This window comes from Nerophis lumbriciformis, linkage group LG12 (genome assembly GCF_033978685.3).
Source record: "Nerophis lumbriciformis linkage group LG12, RoL_Nlum_v2.1, whole genome shotgun sequence".
NCBI lineage: Eukaryota > Metazoa > Chordata > Actinopteri > Syngnathiformes > Syngnathidae > Nerophis > Nerophis lumbriciformis.
The window spans coordinates 25,030,646-25,055,758 of record NC_084559.2 but is presented as its reverse complement, the minus strand read 5'-3'; the positions used below and the strand labels follow the sequence as shown (position 1 = coordinate 25,055,758).

At 39.6% G+C, this 25,113-nt stretch overlaps 2 protein-coding genes across 3 annotated transcripts in view; both read left to right on the top strand.

The window, feature by feature from the left end:
- Positions 1–1,092: 1,092 nt before the first annotated feature.
- On the top strand, positions 1,093–16,777 carry star (steroidogenic acute regulatory protein). Its single transcript, XM_061985780.2, has 9 exons — positions 1,093–1,111; positions 3,336–3,421; positions 12,996–13,064; positions 13,181–13,288; positions 13,366–13,493; positions 13,755–13,913; positions 13,980–14,164; positions 16,147–16,240; positions 16,319–16,777. The coding sequence occupies exons 1-9, from the start codon at positions 1,101–1,103 to the stop codon at positions 16,436–16,438; spliced, it is 960 nt and encodes a 319-aa protein (XP_061841764.1). The 5' UTR covers positions 1,093–1,100; the 3' UTR covers positions 16,439–16,777.
- Positions 16,778–20,168: 3,391 nt separating this feature from the next.
- The window catches only part of elmod3 (ELMO/CED-12 domain containing 3), a 29,098-nt gene continuing 24,153 nt past the window's right edge, over positions 20,169–25,113 (top strand). For both annotated transcript variants that reach the window (XM_061986172.1, XM_061986171.1), the window contains exon 1: positions 20,169–20,282. The gene's annotated coding sequence lies outside the window, so the exon portion shown is untranslated. The remainder of the gene's footprint in view (positions 20,283–25,113) is intronic.

The following is a 25,113-nucleotide window of genomic DNA, read 5'->3' as shown; positions in this document are numbered from 1 at the left end:
GAATGCACTTTGTGAAAGTCAAAGTATAGTATTTCCCATAGTTGTAGTGGGTATCAGGATTATCTCAGGGAGAGCATGTCCCAAATTCCAAGCTGCTTTTTTGAGGCATGTTAAAAAAAATAATGCACTTTGTGACTTCAATAATAAATATGGCAATGCCATGCATTTTTTTCCATAACTTGAGTTGAAGTTGTTCTCTTATTTTGGAAAACCTTGTTTTTGATTGGTTGATTGAAACCTGTATTAGTATATTGCACAGTACAGTACATATTCCGTACAATTGACTACTAAATGGTAACACCCGAATGAGTTTTTCAACTTGTTTAAGTCGGGGTCCACGTTAATCAATTCATGGTAAAGTTACATTGTTTAATGCATCCAGCGGGGCATCACAACAAAATTAGGCATAATAATGTGTTAATTCCACGACTGTATATATCGGTATCAGTTGGTATCGGAATCGGTAATTAAGAGTTGGACAATATCGAATATCGGCAAAAAAGCCATTATCGGACATCTCTAGTTACAAGTCACTATTTTATGTTCTTATTTAGAATGTTTAGCACACAGCAACGGTAGCGTTTGCATCCCCATTACCCGCATTGTTAGCTGCCTCCTACTAGCAGGTTTTCAATATTTAGAATACACAGAAAAGGGAACGGCATGTGTTCTTGTCTCACTTAGGTGAATGATGGACAAAATTATTAAAAAAGTGTAGTTCCTCCATAAATTAAGCAGTCTACTCAAATGTACAGTACCCAGATAATTTTGTCTTGTTTTCTAATTGCAAACTGGTATAACATTGTAGGAGCCTGAATGCTATTTCAGTTAATTTACATTTTATGGAAGGTTTTATGGAAGGTTTATTCAGCTAAAAGGGGATTATTTACTGTATTTGAACAATATGAAAATGTATATATTACATGCTTAGAGTAATCATAAGATACACTTTATTTATAATTATTACATTTGTGTGAATAATTTGATAACATACTATTATATACTGCTTTAATACAGTGAAGAATAAGTAACTGTTTAATTGCATTTATGGTGGAAGGATCTGTTTGTTAACAAGGTTTGGACACAATGTATTATGGGTAATGGCAGTCAGGTATGGTGGAATGGAGCCGCAGTTTTTTGACCTTACTCTTTCTCACTCGCTTTATTTTCACTATACATTTTTTCTTTCACATCGTTATTGTTTGATATTTTGAAATGCTTAAGTCCACAAGTAAACGATACACAAAACGAAGAGGAGCGTCTGGAGTTTTGCCTTTGTTGTTGCCGCTGCAAACGGGAGCAGGAAAAAGCGGGGGAGCGTCACGCTAAGGCTCCATTAGGAAACTACAAACATAATAAGAAAAAGTACAGTATCTGGTCGTCACAATTGTGCATGGTTGCTGGCCTGACCCCAGGATGCAGAGACGGTTGGCGACGTGCAGATAAGAAGGCATTTTATTTAAGACTAAGGCAAAAAGCAAAAGCCATAAAGTGAGCATTTACCACCGAAACAGTGTCGCAAGGAAGGCAACACTGGCAGATATACACTCTTGATTAGTGATCAGAGGCAGTGAGTCTCCTGATTATTAATCAAAAGCAGGTGTGGAGAACAGCGTTCAAACAGTGAGTGGCGAAGTCGCTGAGCAAACCATGGAATTGTGTGATGCATTACATTGTATCGTATGCATGTTCCAAATAAACCGAAACTGAACTGAAAGACAAAACAAAAACAGGAAGTGGAACACAAATAAGAGCGCTAGACAGGAAAGAAAATTAAACACAGGAAAAACAACACAAAAACCCCAAAACTGGCATGCAGACTGTGACAGTTTGGGCGGTATAGCTCGGTTGGTAGAGCGGCCGTGCCAGCAACTTGAGGGTTGCAGGTTCGATCCCCGCATCCGCTATCCTAGTTACTGCCGTTGTGTCCTTGGGCAAGACACTTTACCCACCTGCTCCCAGTGCCACCCACACTGGTTTAAATGTAACTTAGATATTGGGTTTCACTATCTAAAGCGCTTTGAGTCACTACAGAAAAGCGCTATATAAATATAATTCACTTCACTTCACACCTGTAGTTAAAACTAAGTATGTCGGACCTTAATTTCTACTTACTAACACTCATAAAACTGGAAAAAAAAAAAAAACGTTATCTTTCCCCATCTCAAATCAAAGATACAACGTTTCTAGAACGGAAGACACGTGCATATGCGAGTACGTCATGAATGGCAGATTACACGCCTGCTTTATGTGTGCCGCTTAAGATAATGAGCTTGATGACGCTTTTCTCGCAAAGATACGTTAATGAGTCCAATTCCCGACCCAAATACAAAAGTACGCTGACGGATAAGAGGTTATAAGGGTTTTGATGCAGAATTGGGCCTGGAAGTCACCATGTGGAAGGCCATAGAAACTGATGGGTAATCCCTACGATCATAGGCGCCGATCTACATTTCTGCCAGTGGGCCGGTGTGTGTGTGTATCAGTGTTGTCCCGATACCAATATTATATATTAAAGTATTTCGGTACTTTTCGGTACTTTTTTAAACAAAGGGAACCACAAAAAATGTCATTATTGGCTTTATTTTAACAAAAATTCTACGGTACATTAGACATGTTTTTTATTGCAATTTGGTCCTTAAATAAAATAGTAAACATACAAGACAACTTGTCTTTTAGTAGTAAGTAAACAAACAAAGGCTCCTAATTAGTCTGCTGACGTATGCAGTAACATATTGTGTCATTTATACACCTATTATTTTGTACACATTATGAGGGACAAACTGTAAAAATGAATTATTAATCTACTTGTTCATTTACTGTTAATATCTGCTTATGTTCTGTTTTAACATGTTCTATCTACACTTCTGTTAAAATGTAATAATCACTTATTCTTCTCTTCTTTGATACTTTACATTAGTTTTGGATGATACCACAAATTGGGGTATCAATCCGATACCAAGTCGTTACAGGATCATGCATTGGTCATATTCAAAGTCCTCATATGTCCAGGGACATATTTCATGAGTTTATAAACATAATATAAATTTAAAAAGAAACAAAAGAATATTTTGTGATGTTAAAAAATATCGATGTAATCATAGTAGTATCGACTAGATACGCTATTGTACGTGTTATCATTAGAGTGGATGTTAGGTGTAGATCCACCAATGGCGTTTGTTTATATTGTAGCGTCCCGGAAGAGTTAGTGCTGCAGGGAATTCTGGGAATTTGTTCTGTAGTGTTTATGTTGTGTTGCGGCGCAAATATTCTTCTAAGTTAAGTTAAGTTTAACTTAACTTAACTACCAAAATGTGTTTGTCGTTTCTGTTTAGTGTGGTTCTGTCACGACGTGGTTTTCGCTTACTGCGGGGTCGTTCTCCCAGGAAGGCAAATGGACGACTCCGGACAGGACTTGAAGGTAGGAACATGATTTAATTTGAAGAAACAATCAACGAGGTACAAAACAGAAAACAACCCGAAGGCAAGCGTGCCTGTCGCACGCGGAAGCTAAGGCAAAAACTTAGGACGTGAAACTATAGACATGAACCTCACGAAATGATGGCATGAAACAAACACGAAACTGCGGCATGAAACAACTAGCATTAACTATGGCATAGAACAAACACGAAACTGTGGCATGAAACCAATAGCATTAACTATGGCAGGGGTCGGCAACCCAAAATGTTGAAAGAGCCATATTGGACCACAAATACAAAAAAGTAATCTGTCAAGAGCCGCAAAAATTTAAAAGACTTATATAAGTGTTATAATGATGACAACACATGATGTAAGTAGCTAAAATTATCGAGTTCGAACCCATTATTGAATCCTCTTATCGAACCGATTCCTTATCGATTCTCTTATCGAATCCAGATAGGTTGTTGTATATGGAAAAAAACACAATATTTGGTTTAAGAAAAGCTCACTTTTATTTTATAAGAAAAAAATAAAATAAAAAATAAATATCGACTGTTGTTAACCCCCTAAAAAAATAAAATAAAATGAATAATTATTGACTGTTGTTATCCATGGTATGGTATTTTTACTTTTTTGTCATAAAAAAATACAATCACGTGTGCTTACGGACTGTATCCCTTGCAGACTGTATTGATCTATATTGATATATAATGTAGGAACCAGAATATTAATAAAAGAAAGAAACAACTCTTTTGTGTGAATGAGTGTAAATGGGGGAGGGAGGTTTTTTGGGTTGGTGCACTAATTGTACGTGTATCTTGTGTTTTTTATGTTGATTTAATAAAAAATTAAAAATAAATGTATTTTTTTTATTTCTTGTGCGGCCCGGTACCAATCGATCCACGGACCGGTACCGGGCCGCGCCCCGGGGGTTGGGGACCACTGGTGTAGGCTACAAGATAACATTAACGTTATCATTTTTGAAAAAGCTCCAGAGAGCCACTAGGGCGGCGCTAAAGAGCCGCATGCGGCTCTAGAGCCGCGGGTTGCCGACCCCTGAACTATGGCATAGAACAAACACGAAACTGTGGCATGAAACCAATAGCATTAACTATGGCATAGAACAAACACGAAACTGTGGCATGAAACCAATAGCATTAACTATGGCATTGAACAAACACGAAACTGTGGCATGAAACCAATAGCATTAACTATGGCATAGAACAAACACGAAACTGTGGCATGAAACCAATAATGACGCCAGGACGACTGACTGGCAAAGGCAGGCTTAAATAGTCCTCTTATTAGAAGCAGGTGCGCGCCCCGAACACCAGAGGCAGGTGAAAATCATAAGTAGCCATGGTTACTAAAACAAACTCAGGTGTCAAAAAGGAACTAAAAGAGTCCAAAACTAACAGAACATAACAAAAACATGATACGGACCACGGATCATGACAGGTTTCACTATATGGCACATGTTTATGACAGTGTTGGCATTGTTCATACTGCCACCCTTAGTGAGACATGTGTGGCTGTTGAGTAAGTATGCCCTTCATTCATTCATGGGCAGTGTGTTCAAAGTCAAGATGATTGTGTCATTTGTTTATTCTCAGGCACAATAAAGCCTTGGTTAGATTTTGTTAATTATAGACTATTTGATTTGTGACTCATTTTGTTACGTGTAACGGACCAAACATGCCACTAAATTAACAACAGAATAGATTTTTCAAAAATGATGCAAAAGAATGAAAGTTGTTGTCAATCCCACGTGGGTGCTCAGGCCCCGAAGGACCCACGGGATTGGCGCCAATGCCTACGATCCACTTGGTGCAACGCAAGGCTGTTCCAGGTCAAGATGATTCCAGTATTTTATTAGAATTTAGCACATGATTCCTGATTTACTGCTAGTGCACTAATCAGATGACTTGCCACTCTTTGGCGCACTGTTGACGAGCAAACCATTGAAGCAATATTACCGTTTGATGCTTTTGCTTTTGCTCGGGGGCGGCTGAACAAGGTTGTCAAAACATGTGAGATGCTTGACAAAACAGAGCGCCATCGGACATTCTTTATCCAGAGCGTGATTCAGCCGCACTGATGGGAAGGCGCGAGCAGACTCACCAAGATGATGTTAGTAACGTGAAGTGACATGACGGAAAAGTGTATTAGCTGATTTCAGGCAACTTTATTCAAATTGTGTCCAAGGTCCCAAAGCTGAAGATAACTAATTTGAGTAACAGGAACTGAAAATAACAGGACTGAGTTTTAAGCATTAGATAATACAGTTTGACACTAGGGATGGGTACCAAATTTGGTGCTTTTGTTGTCGGTACTACCAGGTATCGATTAACGTAAAATCAATACCATATATCGATACCTTTGTTGTACATGATGCATATTTGCCAACCTTGAGACCTCCGATTTCGGGAGGTGGGGGGCGTGGTCGGGGGTGTGGGTGGGGGCGTAGTTAAGAGGGGAGGAGTATATTGACAGCTAGAATTCACCAAGTATTTCATACATACGGTGTGTATATATATATATATCTATATATATATATATATATATATATATATATATATATATATATATATATATATATATATATATATATATATATATATATATATGTATATATCCTGAAAAAATGCAAACAAAACTGTGTTTAGATCATTGATACTTCAAACTTGCATAAATAAATCTTAAGGAATATAAGATAACTTAACTCAAAATGTAATGAATAAAATGCTAAAGTTGTTGATAAACAAGCAATTATTTTAATAATTAAATATCCATCCATCCATTTTCTACCGCTTATTCCCTTTTGGGGTCGCGGGGGGCGCTGGAGCCTATCTCAGCTACAATCGGGCGGAAGGCGGGGTACACCCTGGACAAGACATGCACCTGGGGATAAGTTGATTGGCAACACTAAAAATTGGCCCTAGTGTGTGGATGTGAGTGTGAATGTTGTCTGTCTATCTGTGTTGGCCCTGCGATAATTAAATATGGTCATTTTAAATGAATTATTATGATCATTTAAAATTAATTATTTCAAATATGTTTATTTTAATGTATAATTCTATGGCTGGATGTAATAAGGAGTCAGAAAAAATAAAAATAAAAATACAATTAATTTTGATGTTTTTAGCAAAATATAGTAAACATTTATTTAGTTGTTTTTTTTAAATTAATAAATATATTTATATTTAGGTAAGATAAACATAATAATACAATTTATCTCTAGTCTGGATGATTTAGTTCTTGTCACCCTGTTGTCCTCCCGTCGTGAAAAAAAGGCTGTCCTCACTCAGGTCCGCGTGGAGCTGGAGGGGCCGTGGCCTCCAGCTCCGGCTGAAAATCGGGAGTTTTTCGGGAGAATATTTGTCCTGGGAGGTTTTCGGGAGAGGTGCTGAATTTCGGGAGTCTCCCGGAAAATTCGGAAGGGTTGGCAAGTATGACATGATGGTACGACTCGGACTCAGTTGTACTGCCTCTGAGTGAGTGTTTTTCAACCTTTTTAGAGCCGAGGCACATTTTTTGCGTTGAAAAAATGCGGAGGCACACCACCAGCAGAAATCATTAAAAAAAACGAAACTCAGTTGACAGTAAAAAGTCGTTGTCGCAATTGTTGGATATGACTTTAAACCGTTACCAAGCATGCATCAGTATAGCTCTTGTCTCAAAGTAGGTGTACTGTCACCACCTGTCACATCACGCCGTGACTTATTTTGAGTTTTTTGTTGTTTTCCTGTGTGTAGTGTTTTAGTTCTTGTCTTGCGCTCCTATTTTGGTGGCTTTTTCTCTTGTTTTGGTATTTTCCTGTAGCAGTTTCATGTCTTGTTCACGAGTGAGGGAAGAGTAGATCGTCAGATCGACAGGCGGATCGGTGCGGCGTCTTCAGTAATGCGGACGCTGTATCGATCCGTTGTGGTGAAGAAGGAGCTGAGCCGGAAGGCAAAGCTCTCAATTTACCGGTCGATCTACGTTCCCATCCTCACCTATGGTCATGAGCTTTGGGTTATGACCGAAAGGACAAGATCACGGGTACAAGCGGCCGAAATGAGTTTCCTCCGCCGGGTGGCAGGGCTCTCCCTTAGAGATAGGGTGAGAAGCTCTGTCATCCGGGGGGAGCTCAAAGTAAAGCCGCTGCTCCTCCACATCGAGAGGAGCCAGATGAGGTGGTTCGGGCATCTGGTCAGGATGCCACCCGAGCGCCTCCATAAGGAGGTGTTTAGGGCATGTCCGACCGGTAGGAGGCCACGAGGAAGACCCAGGACACGTTGGGAAGACTATGTCTCCCGGCTGGCCTGGGAACGCCTCGGGATCCCCCGGGAGGAGCTGGACGAAGTGGCTGGGGAGAGGGAAGTCTGGGCTTCCCTGCTTAGGCTGCTGCCCCGCGACCCGACCTCGGATAAGCGGAAGAAGATGGATGGATGGATGGATGGATTTCATGTCTTCCTTTGAGCGATATTTCCCGCATCTACTTTGTTTTAGCAAACAAGAATATTTCAGTTGTTTTTATACTTCTTTTTGGGGACATTGTTAATTGTCATGTCATGTTCAGATGTACATTGTAGACGCCGTCTTTGCTCCACAGTAAGTCTTTGCTGTCGTCCAGCATTCTGTTTTTGTTTACTTTGCAGCCAGTTCAGTTTTAGTTTCGTTCTGCATAGCCTTCCCTAAGCTTCAATGCCTTTTCTTAGGGGCACTCACCTTTCGTTTATTTTTGGTTTAAGCATTAGACACCTTTTTACCTGCACGCTGCCTCCCGCTGTTTCCGATATCTACAAAGCAATTAGCTACCGGCTGCCACCTACTGATATGGAAGAGTATTACACAGTTACTCTGCCGAGCTCTAGACAGCACCGACACTTAACAGCAACACATCATTTGCAGACTATAATTACTAGTTTGCAAAAAATATTTTTAACCCTAATAGGTGAAATTAGCTCATCTCCCACGGCACACCAGACTGTATCTCACGGCACACTAGTGGTTGAAAAACACGGTAACGTTGCAGTTTTTCCATAGCCACAAAGCAAGTATGCCTAATAAGAAACGCTCAAACGTACGTAAAAATGCATTAGCTCGATGACAATTGCATTGGTAATTAAAACTACAACTAAGATGCACGTTACAATCAAACAGGTGTAATACGTACAATACTTGCAGTATTGACACTTTTTAGGCCGCAACTCAAAACCAGATTAAGCTTAATGGCAAACACACCGTGAAATTGCAACTGCATCTAAAGTCTACTGTGTAATACTTGCACATGAGACCCAGAAGTGTAAGAAATCAATTGCACAACATAGTTTTCATTATCAGCACTCTGTAAAATGTAAAAAAAATAAGAGATGTATTGTTAAACAAACGTTTATTAACACATGAACACACACAGAAGTACCGAAAATTGGAACTGTTGAGTACCGGTATGGGTACCGTAATGATTCAAATGTGAAAGGTACCCATTCTCAGTTGACACTAAGCACATTACTATTTATTTTAACATCAAGCAAATAAATACAACCACAAATTGAGGTAGGACTGAAAAATAAAAGGGTAAACTTAATGGTGGCCTTTCCATGGAGCAAGAGACCCTAATATATCAACTTCCTGTGGACAGGAGACTTGTGGTATTTTTTTAGGTGTAATGTATGCGTTAACGTGAGAGAAATGACAAAAGTTTTTTATTTTTTTAAAGAAAATAAATTTAGTTGAGATTAGGAGCAACATGTTCATACAAAAAAAAAAGCTGTGTGGTATTTCAAGCCTAAATTTAGGATGTGGGGAGTGGGGACAGGCAACCAATGCTATTTGTCAAGGATTTCGGGTAGTTTAAACAAATCTTTTCAATCATACATAAATAATATGCACTCAGATTAATGTGCAAGACACTTTTGCCTAAATATTTTACAGTTGGTTTTATTGTGTCTATTTGTTATAGTGTTTACAAACTCAGGGAATAAGTCCTTGGACACAGGAAGGCTTTGGATTTGTATGAGAGCCAATAGTAGTTTTGCTTTGGTTTACTAATTTTGTAAGATTGACTAAATTCTGCCAAGGGAATACTTTTATTATTTTGTCGAAAATATTTTTGTTTGTGTAAAATTTTTGTCCTGAATTTTAGTCTGTTTATTTTCATGGTCTACCAATGAATGGTAAAACTCACACAATCAAGTAAAGCATATTTATATCATTGTACACCTCTGAGTGACCAATAAACCTTTATACAATAGTACCTCAACTTAAGAGTGTTTTAAGATAAGCGCTGTCCCCTTACGCTTTAAGTTACAAACAAAAACTTGAATTACAAGCATCCTTGCTATTTGTTGGCATAGCGAATATCACCGTGAACCCCGTAAGATTCGAGCAAAACTTCTGGTCTTACTCGGCAGAATTAGCTTATTGCTGGAGATTGACATAACTATGTTTTTCAACCATGGGAGGGAGGAAAGTGAATGTAAATACGGAAATAAGTCATCAAAAACATGACTGATATCTGACAGTGAACATTCATCCATGCAAATAATGAAAAGCTGCTGATGGTGTGTTTGACGGAGAAGCAGCTGTAAGGAGATACCTTAGAAGTCCACTCTCCAAGGCAAATACTGTACATTGTTATCACATTATTTCATAAAACTACTGTAGTTATTAGTAGTACATTATGTTTTAATATTTTTATACAATATTTATTGTCTAAATCAGTGGTCCCCAACCACCGGATCGATTGGAACCGGGCCGCACAAGAAATCCATTTTTCGTTTTTAAAACAATTTATTTATTTTTATTTATTTATTATTAAATCAACATAAAAAACACAAGATATGCTTACAATTAGTGCACCAACCCAAAAAAAACTCCCTCCCCCATTTATACTCATTCACACTCATTCTCTTTGTTATTGATATTTCTGGTTCCTACATTATATATCAATATAGATCAATACAGTCTGCAGGGATACAGTCCGTAAGCACGCATGATTGTATTTTTTTATGACAAAAAAAAACCCAAAAAATACCATACCATACCCCCCAGTGGTTGGGGACCACTGGTCTAAATGTTTGATTTTCTTTTTAAACGGCATGTTACATGTTCAAATTGTGTTACTTTGGGGGGGCCAAGCCCCGATTAAATTGATTTCAATTAATTTCAGTGGGAGACGTTGATTTTTGATACAAGTGTTTTGAGTTAAGAGCTCCGTCACAGAACCAACTAAGCTCCTAAGTAGAGGTAGTACTGTACAAACCCATGGCACAAGGGAAGTTTCCTCCTTAGCAGTTCATTTGCTTCCCAAAAAGAAAGGGCATTCCTTTGAGGACAACAATGTTGAAACACGTATGTATGGAGCCAGGTGAAGAAACACTATCACAGGAGCCGTCTACTCCAGGAGCTCACCAGACCACGGTCACAAGGATGCTGAAAGCCAAAACTCTAATGTGGTTGGAGTAAAATACAATACTTGTAGTTTACAAATGTGTTTCTATGTCAGGGCCTCAGGGCCGATGACTAAAACTTCAGTTTTGTCCTGGTTAAACTGTAAAAAGTTGTCTGCCATCCAAGATTGAATATCTAAGTCAGGAAACATGGAAATATACAGCGGCGTGTCGTCATCGTAACCGTGGAAATGTATTCCATTTCTCCCTAAGACACTGCCAAGTGGAAGCATGTGAATAGTCAAATAGATAGGACCTAAGTTATTTATTTATTTATTTACATACAGACATAGTTTTGTTTATTGTTTCTTTTGTTAATATCAGAGTCCGCTCTGCAAAAAGGTCATCCCTAGAAGCACACAGCTTATGGACAGGGACCCAGAGTTAAAATATAAATCATCATACAATATACAAAATATAGTACATACAATACATTTCAAAATCTACCCACCAAATACCCATTTACAATTTCATTTGTGAATAAAAAAGGATTCTTTAAATCCACCAAATCAGTCTCAATATCCTATTATTCAAATTTGATCAAAAGGTTGCATTTTGAGGATCTGCGATAATCTCATTTTACATACAGAGGTCTTATGCGACAAATAGATGTCACACATCGGTCTTTGAGGAGCTTGTATCCATACTTACCAATCATTTTCTGTCTAAGAGATAGGATGTGAACCACTTGAGAACAGTACCAGAGAGGTCCACCAGATGTACCATGAATTGATAAATGTGGACTCCGACTTAAACAAGTTGAAAAACGTATTCGGGTGTTACCATTTAGTGGTCAATTGTACGGAATATGTACTGTACTGTGCAATCTACTAATAAAAGTTTCAATCAGTCAATCAATGTTTGATAACAACAACAACCCTATTGTGACCACACACATGTTTAGAACTGCAGAAGCTTTTTGGTTGAAAGGTAAAACACCATCAACAAACAGGAAGAGTCCTAGTTGCCCAGGTTGAACATGTAGTTAGTTTAGTTTATTATTTCTTCGCTCAGTGGTCAACAAAATCAACAAACAGTTTTACATAAACAAACATTCATACATTGACAATGTTACAGACCGAAAGGGTTTAGGCTGAAGTTGAGCACTTATTTCGCCTAACCCTATAAACAATCTGAAATACAAGATGGGCTTCATAGAAATATGAAATTTCCTTTACACAACATATTATAAATACACCTTGTACACAACATAAACACTGTTCAAATATACACACAGTAAAGACATGTGAAATATCCTTGTACACGTGTTGGTTAGAGATTTGTACCAATACTATACTATATACAAACACTTATACTTCCATTATTATTTATATCCCACATTTAGTTTTGTAATTAACATTGATCATAGGATTAACTACTGGTGTTGATTCAAAAGTGATATATTTTTCTAAGACATTGGTTTTAAAGTTTTAAAGTTTGCTGATGACCATGACACACCACTAATTTGTATGTTGATTAATTCATAAATATAATTGGAAATTGTATGTATTAGGGTAAACAAGATGGTGTAGCCCTACTCTTAATTTATTAATAAATCCAGTGATTTTTGGTGTGTACCAAGAATGTCGTCCATAGTGTTTCAAGGTGATCACATGACGCAGAGTGTCCAGGCCCACCAACAGAACATCAGGGTTAATGTTTCACCATCAATTACAAATGACAAGTGTGTTGAGCTCATGGCAACATACTCTATCAGTCATAATGAAGGTTAGCCGGAAAAGAGCCAAAACCAGCAACAGATTTTTTTTTTTCTCGACAGTTTCAAACCGCGAAGGGATAAGATGAGTCATTCTCCCACTGACCTTTCTGCGCTATCCAGTGTTCGGCTTTAGGCACTGGACGTTATCTAACATCGTGTGAGAGTCGGACAAGCAACAAGCAAAAGTACAAGCAACCTTGGCGAAGAGTGAGGTGATGTGTGTGTGTGTTTATCTGCGTGGTGATAGCACAGTGGCCTTGTAGGTACGTTTTGTATATATACAGGCCCTCTCAGACATCCACAGTCCACTAAATCCAAGTTCTCTTGACAACACTGTCCTCACCTTAATTATATTTTACAAACTTGAATATCATATTTATATTGAGATTTATTTGCTTTCATAGGTTTTTATTCTCTTCCAGACAAAATGCTGCCCGCAACCTTCAAACTGTGTGCCGGCATCTCCTACCGCCATATGAGAAACGTGAGAGGTGAGTGAGGAAATTCCCAGATCGACACTTTTCTGTTGTTATGTTTTATAAAATGCATGTTTTATAAATTGAACTAAAATAATAAATTGGTCTATGTTTTTGTCTCCATCTGCAAGGTCTGAGAAAGAACGCCATGGTGGCTATTCACCATGAACTAGACCGACTTGTGGGTCCTGGCCAGAGTAAATGGATGAGCCAAGTGCGCAGACGAAGTTCCCTTCTCAGTGAGTTATTTAATCCTGGCATACAGGCATGATTGACACATCAAATCTTTTTGATTTTCATAAAAGTTTGTTGTAAGGTTCTCCAATTAGGGAGGACGGATACAGTGAGGAGGAATTGTCCTATGTGAAGCAAGGTGAAAATGCTCTGCAGAAGGCTATCAGCATCCTCGGAGAGCAGGAGGGCTGGACCGTTGAAACTGTTGCTGTGAGTACAATCTCTTGTACAGTGCTACCTCAACTTAAGAGGGCCCCAACTTTAGACTGTTTTAAGATAAGCGCTGTCTCTCGGCTAATTGTCATGCTTTACGTTGCAAGCAAATGTCATGGTTCGTGAGATCCGCCCGAAACTTGTGATCTTAGTCGCTGGCATCAATCGATATAGCTTTGTTTTTACGAGCATGGAAATGAGGAAAGTGAGTGGATGATATTGGAAAGTGACTTACTGTATGTATGTGATGCACCTCAGGAAAATGGAGACAAAGTCCTGAGCAAAGTGCTGCCTGACATTGGGAAAGTGTTCCGGCTGGAAGTGATGCTAGAGCAACATCCAGACAGTCTTTATGAGGAGCTGGTGGGAAACATGGAGCAGATGGGGGACTGGAACCCAAATGTAAAGCAAGTCAAGGTAAGCTCGGTTTCTAATATAATTCTGCATCTCCTTTCACGTGCTCAAAAATATCCCATCCGACAGATCCTTCAAAGGATCGGCCGGGACACGATGGTGACTCATGAGGTATCTGGAGACACCCCTGGCAATGTTGTGGGGCCTCGAGACTTTGTCAGCGTTCGCTGTGCCAAACGCCGCGGCTCCTCCTGCTTCTTGGCTGGAATGTCCACTCAGCACCCCAAGATGCCTGAGCAGAGGGGTGTGGTCCGGTGAGGAATGACTGGGCGAGTTAATGACTTGCACTGTGGCTTTACCTCAGGGGACCCCAAACTACGGGCCGCGGGCCGCACATGCATCTGAAGTTTTAAAAAATTAATAAAATAAATGTAATTATTATTTTTTAAATCTGTCCAGTCCAGCCGCTCAGGAAAATTATATTGTTGACATAGATGCCCATATCCGCTGTACAGATTTACTTTACAAAATAGTAGCGTGGGACACTTATCTTTTTACCTTATTTGAATTTGAAATTATTAAATTTTTTACATGTTAGGCACAGAAGAAGGGGATAGAAAGAAGAAAAAAACTGAGGGGGAAATTGTGGGGACAAGAGGGGGACAAGACAACAACAAATAGGATGTATATATATATATATATATATATATATATATATATATATATATATATATATATATATATATATATATATATATATATACACTCGAGGTTTCTGTGGTTTATCCGTTATACAGTGCTTGATACCGGGGTAGAGCGGAATATACGTTAGGTCAGGAAAAAACGCAGAGGCTATTTCATCCCTACAAGCCTGTTTTGCAGGTTTGCCTGCTCTTCAGGGGATTTTATTGATTTTTTTCAAGGGGTATCTTATTGATTTTATTCAATAAAACCCCATGAAGAGCAGGGAAACCTGCGAAACAGGCTTGTAGGGATGAAATAGCCTCTGTGTTTTTTCCTGACCTAACCTATATATATATATATATATATATATACATATATATATATATATTTATATATATATATATATATATATATATGTATATATATATACATATATATATATATATATATATATATATATATATATGTATATATATACAGTGTATATATATATACATATATATATATATATACACACATTAAAAAAAAAACAAATATATATATATATATATATACATACATATATATATATATATATATATATATATATATATATATATATATATATATATATATATATATATATATATATATATATATATATATATATATATATATATATATATATATATATATACCGTATTTTTCGGAGTATAAGTCGCACTGGAGTATAAGTCGCATTTTTTGGGGAAATTTATTTGATAAAACCCAACACCAAGAATAGACATTTGAAAGGCAATTTAAAATAAATAAAGAATAGTGAACAACAGGCTGAATAAGTGTATGTTATACGACGCATAAATACCCAACTGAGAATGTGCCTGGTATGTTAACGTAACATATTATGGTAAGAGTCATTCAAATAACTATAACATATAGAACATGCTATACGTTTACCAAACAATCTGTCACTCCCTGATACCGAAGTTCATGTCAAACTACTTCCTTAACGTAAATGACCGCCATAACCACAACACTAGGGGGAGCTCCACTAACCACGTTAAGCCCAGATTCCGATCTAACAAAGGTCTTAACTCATTGTCTTTCTATGCCACATCAATGTGGAATGCGCTCCCAACAGGTATAAAAGAAAAAGCATCTCTATCCTCCTTCAAAACTGCAATAAAAGTACACCTCCAGGCTCCAAAGTCTCAATCAATCAATCAACTCCTAATTGCTAAATCCGATGAAATCCTATACGTCTAGTCTCTTACGTGAATGAGCTAAATAATATTATTTGATATTTTATGGTAATGTGTTAATAATTTCACACATAAGTCACTCCTGAGTATAAGTCGCACCCCCGGCCAAACTATGAAAAAAACTGCGACTTATAGTCCGAAAAATACGGTACATATACATATATACACATACATAAAAATGTCCCATCCGACACAATGGTGACTCATGAGGTATCTGGAGACACCCCTGGCAACGGGATTGTACTGAAATTTTAATTTCCCCTCAGGGATTAATAAAGTATTTCTGATTCTGATTCTGATTCTGACATATACATGAGCCCTGCCTCAAAACGTTTGGGTACCCGTGCTTGAACTACGTTTTCATTCGCCAGGGCGGAGAATGGACCCACTTGTATCGTCATGAAGCCCAGCCTTGAAGACCCGACTAAGACCAAGTTCACCTGGTTACTCAACATAGATTTAAAGGTACTCAGCAGTCTTTTCTACTTAATTTTTTTTAATAGCTACGAATTCCATTCCATTGACAATGTTTGTTGTGTGCAGGGCTGGATCCCAAAGACCATCATCAACAAAGTGCTCTCTCAGACACAGGTCGACTTTGCCAACCACCTCCGGCAAAGGATGGCCGATCATGTGTCCATGGAGATGGCTCACGTCTGCTGACACAACATTCATCAATAATAACAGAAAAACATAAACACTACGTGATCATCATCAAAATAGAAAATGGGACATATTAGGGAGATTCATTGATTAGTCTGAGCATACATGTGTTTCCCTGACTTCACTGAGATTTTGCAGCTCTCACACCAATCATACATTCTTTACATTCGCATTCAACCACTCTTAAAGTACAATAAACACATTGTTTTAAAGTGATATCACTTTGGGTATCGCCCATCGTGCTGCCATGAAATGTTATTGTGGTTCTTTATTTATTGACATTGTGCACTTGCCTTGCATTAAAATGGCTACCATGTGAATAAACAATTTCAAATGCCATTGATGTCCACGGTTGCATGGTTTTATCGTACTGTCAATTTGAGTCATTACTTCTATTCTAAATGTTACAACAACATCCAGTAATCATGCTTCATGTTGACATTACCATTGACTCAAATTGCCAACCATTTTTTTCATCAGTCTTTAGCAGGGATACTTAAACAAATTGTTTTGGGGCCCCATTTCCAGAAAGCTAAGACTTCTTCCTTCACTATTATTCTTATTTTGTATTGTCGGGAGAACCAGCGTCCACTGTAGTAGACAATTAATTTTGGTATTTTCATTGTATCACAGTAACAGGAGTGCTCTGCTTTTTTAAATGTCATAAATGTTTTGAACTGAACTTACGGGCCACCAGTTGAATAGCCCAAATAATGACAAAGAGAGGACCTAAAATATATATTTGTAGTAGGCTATGTCTCCCCCTCTGTATGTGCACTATACATAGTTTATATGTGTGCATGATTCCATATAGGTTTGCACAATCAATGCTCAATAACACTTCTTTAGCTTTGAAAATGTCTCCTAGTGCATTATTTTCACTGATGAAAATGCATGAAAGTGCATGAAAAATTAATACATGAAAAAGCTCATTGGTGGAATTAGTGGGAGCCCTTGGCCTTTTCCCTTTGCAAAAAAGCTCTCCATAGACTTTTGTTTTTTTACTCGTTTTTGCTCATAGCAGGCTTTTTTTTTGGCTTTAGTATCTGATGGGTTATAGGTGACACATCACATTCAAGGACAAAAGCATGGATATACAAACCCCGTTTCCATATGAGTTGGGAAATTGTGTTAGGTGTAAATATAAACGGAATACAGTGATTTGCAAATCATTGTATTCCGTTTATATTTACATCTAACACAATTTCCCAACTCATATGAAAACGGGGTTTGTATAATCAAGCTGGAAATGCTTGCCATTAGTTCCAATATATTTCTGTGGATTTTTATTTCCATTTTTATTTGCAATATTTCATACGTAGATACACCAATGATAGCTTTTTTTGGTCCAATTTTTCATGCTTAAATACATCTGTTGTTGCTAACTACTTGTATAATAGGACTATGTGCAATGGTAGCAGCACTTTAACTTACTAGGCCAAAGAAGATGTGTATTTTCTACCATCAGCACAATTATTATATGCAACAATTTAGCACTTCTCCCATTAATTACTATGGTCACTTTGTTCCTGATCTGCCCCGATCTTAGGTCATCAACCTGCTGCGGACTGCAGAGGGAACCTAGCTTTTGACTACGATTTGGCACCTTTAGATTTGATATGTTTATTAATGTGCACTGTCCCATGTAACAAAGATGTAACAAATATAGCAAATGGCGACTTCGTATCAGGAGTTGTATAATACATCAATGATCAAGCTTATTGGTGTGTCTGGTGGGACTGGCGAAAGTTAAGTATGAGGAAATGCGGTCGGTTATAAATGATTTAATGTAAACTGGGTAACACATGGCACACTGACAAAGCTTAACCTATTGTTACTATAACAATCTACAAGGTTAATATAGCTTGCTTCTTTCTTCCCCTCCATTTTTCTGCTTTCTTTTGTATCTCTAGTTATCATTACGTATATGTATTGTTGCATTTGAACAACTGTATTGTTGATAATTATTCATTATCAATAGCGCTATTTCTATTGATATGTGTATTGCTCCATTTGTAGTGTAATAATGCTCATTGTCATTTTTGTATTATTATTTATTTCACTAACTGCTTCTTTGTTATCACTTTTACCATCATATTTGTACATATCCTATTTGCTGATGTTGCTCTATTGTTGTTGCTGTTGTTATTGTTGTGGTTGCTGTTGTTGTTTTTGTCCCTCTGTCTTATCCCCCTCTGTCCCCACAATTTCCCCCTCTGTCTTCCTTTTTTCTCGTTTGATTGACTAATTGATTGATTGACTGAAACTTTCATTAGTAGATTGCACAGTACAGTACATATTCCGTACAATTGGCAACTAAATGGTAACACCCGAATAAGTTTTTCAACTTGTTTAAGTCGGGGTCCACGTTAATCAATTCTATCCCTTCCTGCACCAAATGATAATATGAATACATTTAATAAAGTCAAATACAAATAAGGCAACAAGAGAAGTATCCCACCCCCGTGTATCCAAAAGGGACAAGCGGTAGAAAATGGATGGATGGATGGAGAAGTATCCCACACTTCTCTTTTGTAAAGTAAATTTGTACAGCCGATATGGGCATCTCAACAATACGATTTGCCTAAGAAGCTGGGCAGGAGACCAAAAAAAAAAAAAAAAGTATATATATATATATATATATATATATATATATTAAAGTTAAAGTACCAATGTTTGTCACACACACACGAGGTGTGGCGAAATTATTCTCTGCATTTGACCCTTCACCCTTGATCACCCCCTGGGAGGTGAGGAGAGCAGTGAGCAGCAGTGGTGGCCGCGCCCGGGAATCATTTTTGGTGATTTAACCCCCAATTCCAACCCTTGATGCTGAGTGCCAAGCAAGGCGGCAATGGGTCCTATTTTTTTATAGTCTTTGATATGACTCGGCCGGGGTTTCAACTCCCAACCTATCGATCTCAGGATATATATATATATATATATATATATATATGGCCCTGTGATGAGGTGGCGACTTGTCCAGGGTGTACACCGCCTTCCGCCCGAATGCAGCTGAGATAGGCTCCAGCACCCCCGCGACCCGAACGGGACAAGCGGTAGAAAATGGATGTATGTATATATATATATATATATATATATATATATATATATATATATATATATATATATATATATATATATATATATATATATATTTACTGTATATTTGCAGCCCGGTAGCAAACGTGTCACTGTCCTATTTAACTCCTAAAATCAAATGACTTGCATGATGATAATTCACTGATATATATATATATATATATATATATATATATATATATATATATATATATATATATATATGTATAACGGATAAACCACAGAAACCTCGAGTATATATATATATATATGTGTGTATATATATATATATATATATATATATATATATATATATATATATATATATATATATATATATATATATATATATATACGACTTGTCCAGGGTGTACCCCGCCTTCCGCCCGATTGTAGCTGAGATAAGCTCCAGCGCCCCCCGCGACCCCAAAGGGAATAAGCGGTAGAAATGGATGGATATATATATATATATATATATATATATATATATATATATATATAAACAACATCATACCATCAATTTTTCTGGCAAACAGTTTCTGGCTGGCAAAACAGCCTTTTTTTTTTAACTCTAATGTGCGCATAAACGAGCCTGCTTGCAAAAAAGGGAACACGCCATCAGAACCTGCGTACCAGAGAACAATGACGTAATGAATTCAGAGCACGCCATGAAACGACAATTCCCATGATGCATTGCACTACAGTGGCCGCTGGACGGGGGAAGGGAAGCCGAGATTGGAGGGAGTAACAATCAGAAACTGAGGTACTTTTTAAAATTTCTTCATAGCACATATTATACCTTGGCGGAGTGCACAGTGCTCAGTTTGGTTGTGTTTAAACGGGACCAAGAGAATAAATTACATGTACTTGGATTTTGGGGGATTTGGGCTCGGACTCCCATCACCGTTACAGTTCAATAGCGCTACAGTTAGCCCTTTAGTTAGCCTGACAGCTGGCTTTTCTTGTCATGCCCAGCTTTTCAACCTCTGTGCTGCACACTTTTTATTTAATGGCATTGATTTTCTTTTTTGCTCTGCATCGCGATGACGAAACCGCTGTGTTCACAAGTGTGGCGATAATTCCTTCCGTTGCTGGCGATGAAGCTGGACCTGCGTCTTTGTGCCTGCGGGGTTGCTAGCTGACATATTGCTAGCTCGCTAGCTAGTTGACGTTACAGCTGTCAACTTCTTTGCTAAACGCTTTAACACACCCAGCTCTTTAATGTGCTAATAACCTTGATATGTTCCATCCACTTTGTGCTGTTTATTGTCTTTTATGAACTGTTATTTAGCAGTCACTGTGGACGTATTCATTGTGGAAAGTTTTTGAACAATGACTACGTTAGTTAATATTATGTCGCAGGTGTGTATTATGCCTCATTACTAAATATATTCACTATATTAGGTCCAATGTGAAAATATTGCCCACGCCAGGGGTGTCCAAATTGAGGCCCGTGGGCCAAATTTGGCCTGCCAAGTTGTGTCATTTGGCCCGCCAAAGGGTGGGAGTCATACTTGCCAACCCTCACGATTTTCCCAGGAGACTCCCGAATTTCAGTGCCCCTCCTGAAAATCTCCCGGGGCAACCATTCTCTAGGCACTGCCTTTAGCGTCCTCTCTCACCTGAAAAGGAGACTATTATATATGTCTCCGTTATCCATAGGTTTATCTATAACCCATAAAGTAGGCAGGCACGGAGCTATTTCTCAGCGTGTGTTTATTCCAGCCGGCACGTTAATACACTGACACACAACATCCGGATTCCCATCATGCATTGCCTCAAAACTACGGCAAGTAGTAATGTCCAAAAACATAACAGAGACGAAGCAGAAGAACGAAGAAGAGACATGGCGACGACGAGTAAAAATTTGAAGTACGCTTGCAAGTTCCAAAATGATTGGAAAAAATAATTTCAGTTCATCCAGGACAGCTCGAAGGGGAAGGGGTATGCTGCCTGCAAATTTTGTAGATCAGACTTCTCCATTGAACACGGGGGCCGAACGGATATACTCATTCATGAACGGATTATTTATATATATATATATATATATATTAGGGCTGCAGCTAACGATTATTTTTCTATCGATTAATCTATAGATTATTTTTCCGATTAATCGGTTAATCTATAGATTATTTTTTTCGATTAATCTATAGATTATTTTTCCTTTTACCGATTATTTTTTTTATTTAAAATGAAGAGGAAAAAATAAATGTAGGCCAGTTTTTTCAAAAGGCATGGCTTTTATTTACAAAAAAAAAAGTATGGCCACTCAGTCAACATTGACAACAACATGACAAAATATTCTGTAACAATGTAAACATTTAAAACTTTTAACATTTAACAAAATTAAAAGTAGCTTATTTGCTTTTTAATGTGCAAATATAAAAGTAAACATCCAGTGCAAATCTTAATATTCTGGAATAGTATAAGCATTTAAAAAGTAAAAGTATTGCTTATTTTGCTTTAAAATTTTGCTTTAAAATGAAGTGCTCTAAAACTTGCTGGTAGACGGCTGCGTTGACCCTGGATCTCAGGAAACAGAGTGGACCGACACCAGCAGATGACATGGCACCCCAAACCATCACCCAACCATGCAAATTTTGCATTTCCTTTGGAAATCGAGGTCCCAGAGTCTGGAGGAAGACAGGAGAGGCACAGGATCCACGTTGCCTGAAGTCTAGTGTAAAGTTTCCACCATCAGTGATGGTTTGGGGTGCCATGTCATCTGCTGGTGTCGGTCCACTCTGTTTCCTGAGATCCAGGGTCAATGCAGCCGTCTACCAGCAAGTTTTAGAGCACTTCATACTTCCTGCTGCTGACCTGCTCTATGGAGATGGAGATTTCAAGTTCCAACAGGACTTGGCGCCTGCACACAGTGCAAAATCTACCCGTGCCTGGTTTACGGACCATGGTATTTCTGTTCTAAATTGGCCCGCCAACTCCCCTGACCTTAGCCCCATAGAAAATCTGTGGGGTATTGTGAAAAGGAAGATGCAGAATGCCAGACCCAAAAACGCAGAAGAGTTGAAGGCCACTATCAGAGCAACCTGGGCTCTCATAACACCTGAGCAGTGCCAGAAACTCATCGACTCCATGCCACGCTGCATTAACGCAGTAATTGAGGCAAAAGGAGCTCCAACCAAGTATTGAGTATTGTACATGCTCATATTTTTCATTTTCATGGCTTTTTCAGTTGGCCAACATTTCTAAAAATCCCTTTTTTGTATTAGCCTTAACTAATATTCTAATTTTGTGACACACGGAATTTTGGATTTTCATTTGTTGCCACTTCAAATCATCAAAATTAAATGAAATAAACATTTGAATGCATCAGTCTGTGTGCAATGAATAAATATAATGTACAAGTTACACCTTTTGAATGCAATTACTGAAATCAAGTTTTTCAAAATATTCTAATTTACTGGCTTTTACCTGTATATATACTGTATAAATATATATGTATATATATATATATATATATCCATTTTCTAGCTCGAAGACCTTTATGAAGAAAACAAACAAGGAACCCAGATTTCCCTTGCCCGGACGCGGGTCACCGGGGCCCCCCTCTGGAGCCAGGCCCGGAGGTGGGGCACGATGGCGAGCGCCTGGTGGCCGGGCCTGTCCCCATGGGGCCCGGCCGGGCATAGCCCGAAGAGGCAACGTGGGTCCCCCCTCCAATGGACTCACCACCCATAGCAGGGGTCATAGAGGTCGGGTGCGATGTGAGCTGGGCGGTAGCCGAGGGCAGGGCACTTGGCGGTCCGATCCTCGGCTACAGAAGCTAGCTCTTGGGACGTGGAACGTCACCTCGCTGGGGGGGAAGGAGCCTGAGCTAGTGCGCGAGGTGGAGAAGTTCCGGCTAGATATAGTCGGACTCACTTCGACGCACAGCAAGGGCTCTGGAACCAGTTCTCTCGAGAGGGGCTGGACTCTCTTCCACTCTGGCGTTGCCGGCAGTGAGAGGCGACGGGCTGGGGTGGCAATTCTTGTTTCCCCCCGGCTCAGAGCCTGTACGTTGGAGTTCAACCCGGTGGACGAGAGGGTAGCTTCCCTCCGCCTTCGGGTGGGGGAACGGGTCCTGACTGTGGTTTGCGCTTACGCGCCAAACCGCAGCTCAGACTACCCACCCTTTTTGGATTCACTCGAGGGAGTACTTGAGAGTGCTCCCCCGGGGGATTCCCTCGTTCTACTGGGGGACTTCAATGCTCATGTTGGCAGCGACAGTGAAACCTGGAGAGGCGTGATTGGGAAGAATGGCTGCCCGGATCTGAACCCGAGCGGTGTTTTGTTATTAGACTTTTGTGCCCGTCACAGATTGTCCATAATGAACACCATGTTCAAACATAAGGGTGTCCATATGTGCACTTGGCACCAGGACACCCTAGGCCGCAGTTCCATGATCGACTTTGTAGTTGTGTCATCGGATTTGCGGCCTCATGTTTTGGACACTCAGGTGAAGAGAGGGGCGGAGCTTTCTACCGATCACCACCTGGTGGTGAGTTGGCTGCGATGGTGGGGGAGGATGCCGGACAGACCTGGCAGGCCCAAACGCATAGTGAGGGTTTGCTGGGAACGTCTGGCAGAGTCTCCTGTCAGAGAGAGTTTCAATTCCCACCTCCGGAAGAACTTTGAACATGTCACGAGGGAGGTGCTGGACATTGAGTCCGAATGGACCATGTTCCGCGCCTCTATTGTCGAGGCGGCTGATTGGAGCTGTGGCCGCAAGGTAGTTGGTGCTTGTCGTGGCGGTAATCCTAGAACCCGTTGGTGGACACCGGCGGTGAGGGATGCCGTCAAGCTGAAGAAGGAGTCCTATCGGGTTCTTTTGGCTCATAGGACTCCTGAGGCAGCGGACAAGTACCGACAGGCCAAGCGGTGTGCGGCTTCAGCGGTCGCAGAGGCAAAAACTCGGGCATGGGAGGAGTTCGGTGAGGCCATGGAAAACGACTTCCGGACGGCTTCGAAGCAATTCTGGTCCAGCATCCGCCGCCTCAGGAAGGGGAAGCAGTGCACTATCAACACCGTGTATGGTGAGGATGGTGTTCTGCTGACCTCGACTGCGGATGTTGTGGATTGGTGGAGGGAATACTTCGAAGACCTCCTCAATCCCACCAACACGTCTTCCTATGAGGAAGCAGTGCCTGGGGAGTCTGTGGTGGGCTCTCCTATTTCTGGGGATGAGGTTGCTGAGGTAGTTAAAAAGCTCCTCGGTGGCAAGGCCCCGGGGGTAGATGAGACCCGCCCGGAGTTCCTTAAGGCTCTGGATGCTGTGGGGCTGTCTTGGTTGACAAGACTCTGCAGCATCGCGTGGACATCGGGGGCGGTACCTCTGGATTGGCAGACCGTGGTGGTGGTTCCTCTCTTTAAGAGGGGGAACCGGAGGGTGTGTTCTAACTATCGTGGGATCACACTCCTCAGCCTTCCCGGTAAGGTCTATTCAGGTGTACTGGAGAGGAGGCTACGCCGGATAGTCGAACCTCGGATTCAGGAGGAACAGTGTGGTTTTCGTCGTGGAACTGTGGACCAGCTCTATACTCTCGGCAGGGTCCTTGAGGGTGCATGGGAGTTTGCCCAACCAGTCTACATGTGTT